Source organism: Gavia stellata, chromosome 11 (assembly GCF_030936135.1).
Source record: "Gavia stellata isolate bGavSte3 chromosome 11, bGavSte3.hap2, whole genome shotgun sequence".
Lineage (NCBI taxonomy): Eukaryota > Metazoa > Chordata > Aves > Gaviiformes > Gaviidae > Gavia > Gavia stellata.
The window spans coordinates 25,676,615-25,689,180 of NC_082604.1; the positions used below are offsets into that span (position 1 = coordinate 25,676,615).

A 12,566-nucleotide genomic window follows, 5' to 3' on the forward strand; every position below is an offset into this window, starting at 1 on the left:
AGCCGCCCCTGCCCCCTCACACGGGGCCCGGGCGGGCACACGGGCCCCGGCGGCCCCGGCCCCTGCGGGAGGCCGCCCCGCCGCCCCGGCCCCGGTCGGGCCGGTCTGGGCCGGGCGTGAAGAGAGGGGCGGGCGGAGGGAAGCGGAGCGGCCGGCGGGCCGGACGGACGCGGCGGGCACCCAATGCGCTCAGACGCTGCCGCCCCGAAGGGAGGGGAGAGACCCGCGGTTGGGCCCAATGAGGCCGCGCCCGGAGCGGGACTTCCTTCGGGGATCCCGCGGCGGGGAGCCGCGGCGGAGGGGAGGTGACACGTAAGTGCGGGGCCGGGGAAGTTGCCTTTGTTCCTCTCAGGTGGCGGCGGCGGAGCCACCGGCCGGGCGGGTCCCCGCGGCGGGGCCGGCCTGAAGGCGCCGCCTGAGGAGAGCCGGGAGCCGCCCCCGCCCCGCAGCCCCTCTCCCGCAGGCCGCGGTAGCCAGCGCCGCTGCCCGCCCCTGCCGCGGGGACCCGGGGGCCGGGACAGTCCGCCGGGGGCCGCCGCCGGAGGGCCGGGCAGCACCGGGCAGCCTCGCGGCCGCAGCATGCGGCTGGGGCGCCCGCCCCGCGCCGCGCAGAGTCCCGCCGGCTCCGCTCCGACGCTCAGGGCCCGCACGCAGGGCGAAGCCGCCCGGGACGTCGCGGCCGCGGCGGTGCCCAGGGGCTGAGGCGCTCGGCCGGTCCCTCCCTCCGTCCCTCCCTCCGTCCCTCCCTTCTCCTCCTCCCGGCGCGGGCCCGGGGCCTCCGATGCCGCCTCCTCGTCGCCGTCCGCCGCCTCCAGCAGCCCGCTGCTAAGCCGTGAGGGGCGGGGGCCCTCGGGACCCCGCCGGGGACATGGGCAACGGGATGTGCTCCCGAAAACAGAAGCGGATCTTCCAGACCCTCCTGCTCTTGACTGTGGTGTTCGGCTTCCTCTACGGGGCGATGCTCTACTACGAGCTGCAGGGCCAGCTGAGGAAGGCTGAGGCCACGGCGCTCAAGTACCAGCAACATCAGGAGTCCCTCTCAGCTCAGTTACAAGGTACTTACCCCGGCAGGAGCCTCTGCCGCCCTTTCCTAAGGCTTGCAGAATACCCTCCTCTTCCCCCTCCTCCTCTGGGGAAGTCTGAACTCCAGCTGTCCAGCCTCTCACAAAGTTTTGCTCCTTATATGCTGCTTCGTCTCCTTCTCTCCCTCCAGCCTGCGGGGTTTTGATATCTAACCGTGGGTAGGATCCTAGCTGCGCTGAACTCAGTGTGAGTTTTTGTCATGGACTCCTAGAGAGCTGTAATTCCCCCTCACTCCCACACGTTTTATGGAGTGACTCTTATTCCCAAAGGACTGCACATCACTTTGCAGTTCCTGGTATAAATGGTAAAAGGCATACTGCCTGCTGCTCATCTAACAGTACAGACCACGTCCAGTTCTGGGACTTTTGCGTGCTTCTGCGTTGTCTTAGCAGTATTAATTTTATGCTGCTGAGAAAAAATTCAGCTGCAAAAATGCAAGGCTGCAGTTCCTGGGCAGCATTCACCTTATATACCTCCAGGAGGGAGAGGAGTATTCTAAGAAAGCATTTTTTTAAAGTGTAATTTGAAAGTAAAGTTCAAATAAGTTATTTGGATAAGGCTATTCTATTACTTTTGGAATAACTTTGAATTTCTTGGCCACATAAATACAGATGCTTGTGTATCTTGGTTTAAGGATGCACCAAATGTGGGTGGCATCAAAAAGATGCCGATGTCTGACATCTGCATGTCCGGAAATCAGATGCAAAGCAGCAGATATCTACATGAAGCGTCAGTGCTCTAGGAAGTGCAAGACCTCAGCACCTCTCTAATTATTAAGTGCAAGATTATCAGGTCGACATATACAAAGTCCAGAGCCAACTTTAAAAAACTCTTTTTAGAGTTTTTATTTCCCAAAACTGTATAAAACAAGAATAAGAGTGGTCTGCTCTAGCAGCTGTAACAGTACTTAACTTCACGGTGATCTTCAACCATACTTTTCACTGTGGAAGCATACATAAAAGCATGCCTGGAAGCATACAGTTTTTATGCAGGGAGCGCGGAATTGGGCTTGTGCTGTTAGATTCTTATAGTGATGTGTTACTTGAATATGTTTAGCTACAATCTGAGTCTATCATTACTTAGTCTTTCAATTTCAGGCCAATTCCAGGTAATGCCATGGAAAAAATTGACAGAAACCTTTATTTTAGTCATGAAAAAGGTGTAAAGGTTTGGCTGGGAGATGGGTGTGTGGCAGATGGCTAAAGGGCTAGTTTTGCTAGTCTGTATATTTGCCAATGGTATTTGAAGAGGGCACAGAAACACCTTGTTCTCAAGCTAAAATTCAACAAGTTAGCTTTTTCTGTTGCTCTGGCTATACCAAAGAGGAGCATGCAACAAACTTTATCCTAGAACAGATGAGAGATTCTCTTGATCAGATATATTGGGTCTGGACTGTGAGTTTAAACTTTCCGTGTCTGAAATATTATTTTGAGTAGCCATCATCTATCCAAGCAAGTTCATGGAAGCATCATGCAATTAGTAGTTGATAAATGCAGTGACGTTGCTGCGTTTTATATAAGTATTCTTGTGCTTGTTTCAGTGTGTCAGTGAGAAATGTAAAATAATGGACCAGAATCTGAAAACATTATCAACGCAATGAATTCACATGGTTCTGGGACCCATGGCAATGTATCAAGCCTATTAAGCAGGAGATCTTATCTATGCCTAGTATGGCACCAGTAAACCTTGTTTTTTTAAAAAAAAAATTACTAGCAATTAAGTCACAGAACACAAGGGAAATAATAATGTAACAATAAAATTGATTCTTTAAAAATTTCCTGTATTATGGCAATAGCTAATATACCTAAAAGAGGGTGAGGCTGAGAGCCCAGAGACATACTAAACGCAGCAGCAAGCATTTGATGCCTGATCTCCCACTAAAGTAAATGGAAGCTGTATGCGTAAGGACTTTGGAGGACTTGGGCCTATCGAGCTAGAAATGAACTTTTCTTCTCTGTCTTTCCCTGTATGTTTAATGACTCTTTCTGGGATGGGCTGCCCTGTATAATCACTTGGATTTTTGCAGTAGCAGTTTATTTGTGAGGAGAACATAGAGAACTCAGGACCTGTGCCTCAGCCCAACTCACCCGGAGATGCACGAACACCATGCTAACTGGTGATAGACAACACCAAACCCGTTTCTGAACCTTTCCTACTTAACTCTTTGATATGGAACAACAGGAAGGAATTATCTTTAAACAGAGACTTTGAAACAACATAAAATGCTGACAGAAGATCCTGTGTTTGCAGGTGCAGTATCTGACTGCACTTTGAACTTTTGATTTTAAATGGCCTGGATTTTAAATCAACAAGGTTTCTGTTGCCAAACAAACAAAAAAAACTCTGTAAGAATATCTTTGCTGTCCTTAACAACACGAGAGATTATTCTTTGAGTTTATTCTCTTATGAGAACAACAAAATGTATCACTACTAAAGCAGTGCAACTTACGTTTTCCATGCAGCGTAATCAGTTTCTCTACAGATACTGGTCTAGAGATAACTTTGGGGCCTGAAATATGATGGGAGCACTCTGAGATCTTTTAAACAGGAACCAGTTAAAGGGCAAGGTCACTGACATAGCACTGCCAGGAGGAAAAGAGGGTGCTTTATCAACAGTCGTTGATTTCTTAGTGTTTACAGCTCTTTTCTGGGTGTTTAAATAAGACTTTAAAGCTCATTACAAGCTGAGGAGAGTACCGAACTTTGGACTTCTACTTCCTGAACAAACATTTCGTCAGTAAGCTTTTATTGTTTAAATTAAAAAAAAAAAAAAAGGAACTTCTTAAAATTGTCCTTTTGAGGATCCTGAGGCTGCAGTGTGCCAGGCTGCCTGTGCTCCTGGAAGGCTGACTGAATTGAAACGCTTGGATGACAGTGAAATATCGCCTGCTTTCTGAATTTCAGTTGGGTTTTGTTGTGACTGCTGGGGCCTATAAAGGCAGTTGCTTTCCTGATTGTACACAGAGGAACACTGTTAGGGTTTCTGGGTGAAACTTGAGTCAGTTTGTGAAATGCTTAAGGATCATAGGCAACTCCTAAGTTTATGTATAAGGTCGCAGGTTTGGACCTGAATGCCTTTGGTCTGCCCAAAGTCTTAAGAAGGATCCTCAGATATAGCTCAGAGTGTAGCCTCCCCTCACTTCTTACTGCCCCTCTACTATTTTTCTAGCTCTGCACAGTTTTTTAGTTTTTTCATCCATGTAGGTAATAAGAACCTTCTTTTTGGTACTTGCCAATTCTTCATGCCTGAATGAGCAGTGCTTTCTGTTTTTGCTTGAAAAGCCCGTCGTCTTAGATTTTTATCATTTTCATTGCCTTGTTTTGCTCAAACGCAGCACGTGAACCAGGCTAAATCTTCTGTACTTGTGGGAAAATAGCACTGTTGTCTACCAAGGCAGAATCTACAGATCACTAAATGGTGCAGGAAGAGGTCTCAAAATCGTTTAGCCCATGCACCTGATCTGAAGAGGGCTGCATACATTGTTGTTGTAGGGAGTTCTGCTTTTTCTGGTGTTCACAGCTTCAGGTACTCACTCTTGAAATAAGACCAGGCTGTGATTGGAAGGATGGCAGACTTGGGGAACATGATAAGAATAGTTGGTTTGGAGAGGCTGGGATCTTAAGCTCACCACCTTTAGACAGCTCACATTTAGAAGATTTTGTATTTGAAAGCAAAACTTCTCACAAAAAAGAATGTTTAACTTTGGCATTTTTATCTCTTTAACAAAGTTGCCTCCTACAAAGATATGTCAAACTAAGTCTTAAACTATTGGCCATGTAGGAACAGACTTCAGCTGCTAGAACAGAAACACACTGACGACTGTAGATGAACCTGATCATATCTTTGACTGCTTCAAGATTGAAAGTTTCTACAAATGTCTTTTTAGCCCTTACAGCTTCTGTCTTCTCATCCTCTGGGTATTAAGTAAACCCTCGTGTGCTATTTTAATCTGTTTAATCTGTTTTAATCCCTTATCCTAATACCAGCTTACATTTAGTGTCTTTTACTACCTTAATTTTCCTGCTCTTTCTCTTAGAGTCTTAAGGTATCTATCTGATGGCTTCAGGCAATCTCTGCAGTCTGAGACCATACTGTAATCTTGGGAGCCAACCCAGCAGGGACTCTGAACTTGAGTTCTGAGTTTGCTGTACTGTAGACAAGGTGTGGATTTCCTCCAAGCTATCTGATCCAGCTCTAGAAAGCACCAGCTGAAAATGTGGAATTCCTCTGTGCCTGTTGTGCCATTTGTCCTAAACCAAGGCCCCTCCTTGGAGTTGACCTGCTAGAAGCTGGTCAGATCTATAGCAGCTGTACGTACAGAGACTTGCATAATGCATCACAATACTACATCATAGTTCCACGTGTCCTTTAGTGGTTAATATTTATTTTGTCTGCATGCTAACTATGTAGATGCCAAAGCTGTTCTTAGTGAAGTACCTACAGGTATGGATGTAGTTCACTATCTCACCCCTCTATTATAGTACTCTATTTAAACTTGTATGTTAAGTTGGCAGAGCTAGGAAGAACTAACAGTGCTTTTGATGGCTTATTTTTCACGTGCATCATACAAGTAGAGCTACATCTACGCAGCTCCTATATGGTTTGGTTGTTCTCCATAACAACAGCAGCCTGAGTTCCTGTCATTCCTATTAGTTTCAGATTGCACGTAACACTACAACGCTTATTTTGATCGTGTGTTGCTATCTGCGATCTGAAAGGTCTCTTGTAGCACTGTAATAGTAGAGGTTAGTTCTCTGTGTGCAGTTGGCACGTGGGTATACTTCAACACCAAGTACAGTACTGCATGAAATGGCAAATACAGCATCCCTAATTCTGCTACCTGGCTTACTGAAATGGTATGCTTTGGTTTGTTGCCTGATCTAAGAATCTGTCTTTTGTACTTCCATTCACATTTTCCACTGGGTATCTAATGTTCTAAATACTTAAAAGCACATTAAACATTTGAAATTATTTGTGCAAAATTTTTGTATGGAAGATCGATATGCTGTAAATGTATATTCATATATGCATTTGTATGTACATATATGTATGTATAAAATGTATATTTAGATAGCTATATGTCTGTTTTGCAGTCAACCTGAAGATTTCGCATTATCTGGAATTATCAAGACTTCTTCATAATCTGAGTACAGAAAAGGTGCTAGAGCTTTGTTTGGTTCACTTAACTTGGGGAGCTGGTTTGTTGCTTCTAGGTCCATAGTAAGAGTCCCAGCAGCTAAATTCTGTGACTGGAAAGACAAATTGGGCAAATACCCATATTTATTTTTTTTCATTCCTGTAATCTGTGCCCAAATGCTCTTAAATCACTTTCCTTGTGGGCATAATACTGCCAGGATAAATTTCTACCAGTGCTGCAATGTTACATCTGCACTCAAGTTGGAATCTGGGCTGAAGATCACAGAGCATGTAGTCTGAAGGAATGCTAAGCAGGATGAAGTAATAGGGTGGTTTTGTTCCCCCCCCCCCCGTTTAATATTGGGCCTGGTAGCTAACAGATTGATGCAAGATAGAGCCAATATCCTGAAACTATTTGTTACTGATTACGATTTAAGCCTTTTAAAGCTTGTGAGTGATTGATCTATCTGGGTTTATGAACACTTCAGAGCTGAGAGAGAAGGAGTGATGCAAGATGGGTGGATACTTTGGCAAGTTTGCATTCTGGCTGCTTCAACAGTCATCTTCTGTCACATGTTCCTAGCAGGCAAAGGTTTGACAGAAGCTTCTGCATCACCTAAAACATCATCAGCTTTGTTGGAGGGAGACCAGTAGAGAAGCAGCGGGTGAAACAGCGGCGGTCATGATCTGACAACTGTAGCTGCAAACCGAGCCAGAAATCCTGTAGTCAACAGCATAGTTCAAGCGATATCTGGCTGTGCTAAGCACACTGTATGGAAAGAGTTCTAGGGTGGTTGTGACTTTGCAATTGTACTGACAAAACCTTAAAGTTAATGCCTGAGTGTTAGGTACTCCTGCAGTAGTTCAGTTAAGATCATTGCTTTACTGTTAAAAACAAAGCCTAAACAATGGAGTGGAATTACTTCCTTACTTCCTACATGAGTAAAACCGCTTGAATTCTTGTCTTAAATACGATGTTCCAAACCCATTGTCTCATTGGGATGGTTGTTTTTGCTGGGCAGGATACAGGCTCATCAGCCCGGGTGGGACAACCTTATGAGTAATGTTTCCACCCACAACGAGATTTGAATACGCATTATAGCATCTCTTATATAGTGGTGAGAATATTGCCAGCAATTTGTGGCTAATACAGTTCACTTCGCTCAGTTTGGAATAGGATCCTTGCATACCAAAAGTAATTAAGTCTGTCCTGCTAAAAGTCAGGTGCTGTTTTGAGGTTAATGGTAGTGAAAGTTAAATAATTCAGATTGCTGAAAAAATGAACTATACAGAACAACTAACTAAGGCAGAATCTTTGTTGGGTGATTTTTTTTTTTCTTGTGATTTTTAGGATTCAGGTGCATGAATTTCTAGTCATGTTGGAGCCTGAGGTAAGCACTTAAGGAATTCAGCCTGTTTGGAAGCTGTTCCTAGTTTCAAGAAGGGTCTTCTGAGCTGGATGCAATTCTGATATTTTTCTGGTGATCTAGCATAAACCAAACTTCCCAAGATTTTTCTACTATGTATCTTTAATTAAGAAATAAAAGAAACTGCAATTACTCCACCTTTTCCTCCACATTTGTTTCCCCCTAAGGTATCTGAAATCAGCCTAGTATCTTATTTTCCTGAGGTGACTCAGATCCCCAAGTTTGGCAGTCATTTCCAGGGCTTAATTACAGAGATGTTGAGAGAAGTATGGCCTGCTTGTGCTCCTGGAGGGCATAGTAAGCAGACTATTCCTATCCACGCCACCACGCTGAACAATGCCATTTTCAGTGTTTCAGTTAGTCTGTCATAATTGGATGCGTATTTTGAGGTTTGACAGTGATATTCTGTTACCAAAAAGCATTACGAACCACTAACTCAAACTATTGATTTCTGTATGCCGTTTTTTGAAACGTACAACTGGAGCTGACTCCAAGTCCCCTGTGTTAGAGCTCTCGAGGTCTAATTTAAGGAAGCGGTTTAGCAGTTTTGTAAGGTGATAACCATAGCTATTACATCAGTTTTTGCCATATTCCATTATGATAAAAATGCAAAGATACGTTTCAGTTAGGAGAGACCGTTAAAACAATGTGTATCTATAGATTATGTTGTTTTTCTTCAATGTTGATTTTGCACTAGTTTCTGAATATATGTATTTATATAGATCCTAACACCACGAGGATAGAATTACTAGACTTCTGCATAAAATTGAAAAGAAGGTCTAAAACAATTTTGAGAGAAAGAACAGGCCCTCGTCTCCTGGAGTTGAGAGTTGAGCAGACCCAGCCATTCAGAGATGATGTGAGAAGGAAGCTGTTGTCTCTGCAGCTCTTCTGAATGTTTGTGTGTTTTCTTCAAAATGATGTGTCATGTGACAAAAAAGACAGAATAATGGAGAGAAGAAAATCATAAAAAGAGAAGGGTATGCAATTTTTTGAGACGTAAATCTGCGAACTTTAAGAATTTAAGTCTAAAATCACTAAACAGGTTTTGTTTGAACTATTTGCATTTATCATCACTTAAAAAAAATCTTTAGCATAGATAGGTGTATAGAAAACAGCATATGCAAGGTGAGATGCTAATCTGACCCAGCATGTCATAACCATGGGTGGCACCAAAGGGTGGAAGAAATCTTTTGTGGAGTGCACAGGAAATCTTTTCTGGGATGGAAAATGTCATCTCTTTCCTAGTAAAAGTCATGTCTGAAGCCTAACAGTTAGGGCTTAAATATTTAATTGCATTTAATACCTCTTCTCAAACTTTTCTTTTTAGCAGTAGCTATTACAGTTTACTGTTTCAACATGATAAATACCTCCCTATATCCCAACCTATCATTATGTTTTACTTGCAATTTGTTTTTAAACCTCTTGTTTCCTCGAGGTGTTATTGACTTCTAAGAAAGGGAGTACATGAGGCAGGGTGGAGTAAAAGGATTCTATTAAACGTAGATGTTTACTCCAGTTTAGAAATTAATTTTCATGTCATCCTGATAGTTGAGTAGAGGCCACAAGGATTTCTTAGAAATATAAGCATGTGTTTCTGGGGCGAACTGTGTTAGTGGGCCAAATTCCCCAGCATTCCCCCATTTCCAGAAGTGAAGTCAAGGAAAACTTACGATCTGCCACACTTCTCCATGTTGTGCTTCAGATTTCTTTTCGTTTTGAGGATGCAAAGCTGAAGGTTTGATAAGCACGTGAATTTTCTTATAATATGCTTATCTGAACTCTCCACACATTCCAGAGCTTTTTGAAGTTCTCTCACAATTAGTTCTGATACCATGTCTAATCTGTTACCAAGCTCTGCAATGTTAGTGTGTGAAAACCCCTTGATAGAAGACAAGCTTCACAGAGAGCATCGGTGATAATTCTTGTCCTGGGCAAGACACCAGGGACTGAGTTGGAGTTTGTGGAGCCAAAAGTAGGAGTCTCACAGTGTTAGTTAACGAGTCAGCTGTGAGCTTCAATGCATTCACAACACTCAGTGTCATGTCAACTACCAGGATACAGGTAATTTCCAAACTATTTGTTTTTTCAGATGTATTCCAACTTACCCAGAAAAGATTTCAGTGTTCCAAGATTGAAAATGTTATATAAAAATACATGTAGTCAGTTCTCTGTTATCTTTGGGTGGATCTTATCTGGTTTATGGCTAAACTTCGACCTAAGCACAGGCACTTGCTCAGTCTCCATCCACAGCTCTGTGGGGAGCTGTTTTAGTAGCAGTGGTGTATCTCATTTGTGTAGAACCGCTCTGCACTGGGAGCACAGTGTGGTGGGACATCGCTCTGGTGTATATATAGCTAGCTGCCTGCGCTCAAGCTAGTCAGAGCCAAATCTCCATAGTTTTCTCAAGAGAATGGGATCTCTCAGTCTAGTTTCTTACTGGAGTACTGACTAAGTTAGAGGAACAGATTTATTTTAATGGATAGGTTATTTTTGGTGCAGGATCTTTGAAAGCAGTAGATGTTACTGCTTTCTCCTTGTGCAGTTGAAATCAGTGGTAAGTCTATGACAGACACTACAAAACGCTTGAATATGAAGATCTGGATATTAAATACAAACTTCTCTCTTAAAATTATTAATGCTCAGAGCAATATAAATGACTAGAGAATTAAGTCAAAGCAGTGGTTATTTTTAAGCACAACTGCCAATGCATGGTTTAGTTTGCCAGAAGGATTTCTGCTCTTTTGCAGTAACTGGCTGTAATTTGAGAAAGCTATCACTTGATTGTTCTTCATGTGAGTAAAATGAAAAGAGTAGGAGTTTATTTTAAAGTAAATTCAATTGTGATACTGCACACAGTGCTAGTTGTGGTTTTAGTGAACAAAATGAGAGTAGTCCATCCCTGCCTGTATGCAAAATTGTTCCATAATTAAGGCAGAAGAATGCTTGGTTTTCACACACAATCAGTTTCACATTATCTTGGCTTCTATTTCTGTCCTTTTTGCATAAATTCAAAACAGAAAACTTCACGGGCATAAAATATGAAATGGCGTCAATATTTTGTTCAATAGATTGTAAATATATGGTTTCTGTAATGTTGTTTTCTTGTGCTATACTTAAAACACAGTTTTCTAGTCTTTATTGTGGGAACACTTGCATTGTTTCTTAGATGTTTGCAACGTCACTGGAATATCCGTTTATTGCTAAACTCTTAATTAAGAATGTTTGAAATGGGTGGAGTGTATACTGTGACCAGTATGGGTTGTACTACGGTGGGGAATCCTGATACTTGTCCAGGAGCTGCCCACAGTTTGATAATGTGTTTCTGATAAGATTATCAGTAGTGAAATAGTGGATCTCCTTGTTTGAAGCCAGATTCACTGACTTAGTCATATACAGAGCTGGAAGCTTGGGGAGCCGGTCTTGCTATATTAATAATGTGTTCTCCCAACACGAAATGTTAGCATCAGATAAGTGAAGAAATCTCTTCTGAGATAAAAATTGTTATTATTGTCATTGGACTAGAAAATCTATCCTACATCCCATATTGAAGGGATTCTTCCTCGGCTCATAGAAATGCTTTACTCTCAGCAGAAAAGCTATTTGCGTGGGTTCACATTTTAAATGGTTCTATCTGCAGTGCCGAGAATTGGAAATTAACCGTATTTTTATAACAAGTCTATGTTCTACAGACCTTCATAGTGTTACTAGAGAAGTGCCAGTGTGGCTTACCACACACTGCTGGTTCAGTTCAACTCTGCCACAGTCTGAGAGAAAGTAACATTGAATGTTGCCAAGACTACTGAAATCTGCTGGTTTTAAATGAAAGGTATTACTGTAAGCTCAGAGAAAGATTGCAGAATTGCATAAGGAACAATAAAAATGAAATTAGTAATATTTCTTGTATCATGTATATTTAAATCCCAATATAAGCTTTATTTTCCAGTATGTAAGATAGTGGGAGCTGGGCTATTTTAGAGTCTTGAATCATGCTTCTGACAGACCAAAATACCAAAACAACACAGTTGCAAAATTGCTGATAATGTAAAATAGGAAATACTTTCTTTTAAATATACAGTAATGGCTGATTTTGTTTAATAAGTTTTACTGCTTAGGGGTGCAAAGCAAAGAGAAATAACCATGACTGTTAAACAAGCTTGCTTTCATCAGATTGCTTGACTCCTGTGTTGCAATTAACGTTCAGCAATGGTCAAAGTGGTGTAACCTTCTGAGAACCTATAGGGCATCGCACCCCCCCACTTCTCCTCCACTTTTCTTTCTGCATGAGAAAAATCTTAAATGAAGGACTTGATTTAACTGGGGTCAATTCAAGAACTGTTAAATATTTCCTTGTTGAAGGCGAAAAGTCTTTTAACTAGCTGTGATGTTACTGGTTCTGTTTCTGGTCTTTGCTCTTTGAGGCTGGATCACCTCTCTGTGGATTCATGTTGTTCTTTGTTCGTTCATGTAGGTTACATTATATAGGTAACTTAAATAATTAAACTGATACTTGCAGTTATTCCAGCTTTGGAATAGTCCATATTAGCCATTAGATGACAATGTTTTTCCCCCTTTTTGCACCATCCTATTAAATATAACATAGAAACAAAGTTTAATTACTTGTGGAAAGATCAGTACAAAATTAAGAACTCACCCTATGAAAAAGCTTGTGAAGGGCCATGTCAGTGCATCACACCAGTAGGATTTTGCCAGATTCCTTATATAGGTTCCACCGCGCCCGGCTGGGAAACCTGTAATAGAAAACATATTTTTCAATGTATTTATTTCTTTGAGATTCTTGCTCAGACATCTTGTATCCAGGCTGGTAGTGAAGAAGGAGTAATCCCCTGCTGTAGTAACAAAACTTGTAGTTTGGACTCTTGCCTAGGAAGTTCCTGACTGGTGGGAATGATTTATGT

General features: G+C 42.3%; 1 protein-coding gene across 3 annotated transcripts in view; it reads left to right on the forward strand.

Moving 5' to 3' along the window:
* The first annotated feature begins 815 nt into the window (after positions 1-815).
* GOLIM4 (golgi integral membrane protein 4) overlaps positions 816-12,566 on the forward strand; it is a 34,081-nt gene continuing 22,330 nt past the window's right edge. For all 3 annotated transcript variants that reach the window (XM_009820917.2, XM_059822468.1, XM_059822470.1), the window contains exon 1: positions 816-1,055. In XM_009820917.2, coding sequence (XP_009819219.1) covers positions 869-1,055 — 187 coding nt within the window. In that variant the 5' untranslated portion in view covers positions 816-868. The remainder of the gene's footprint in view (positions 1,056-12,566) is intronic.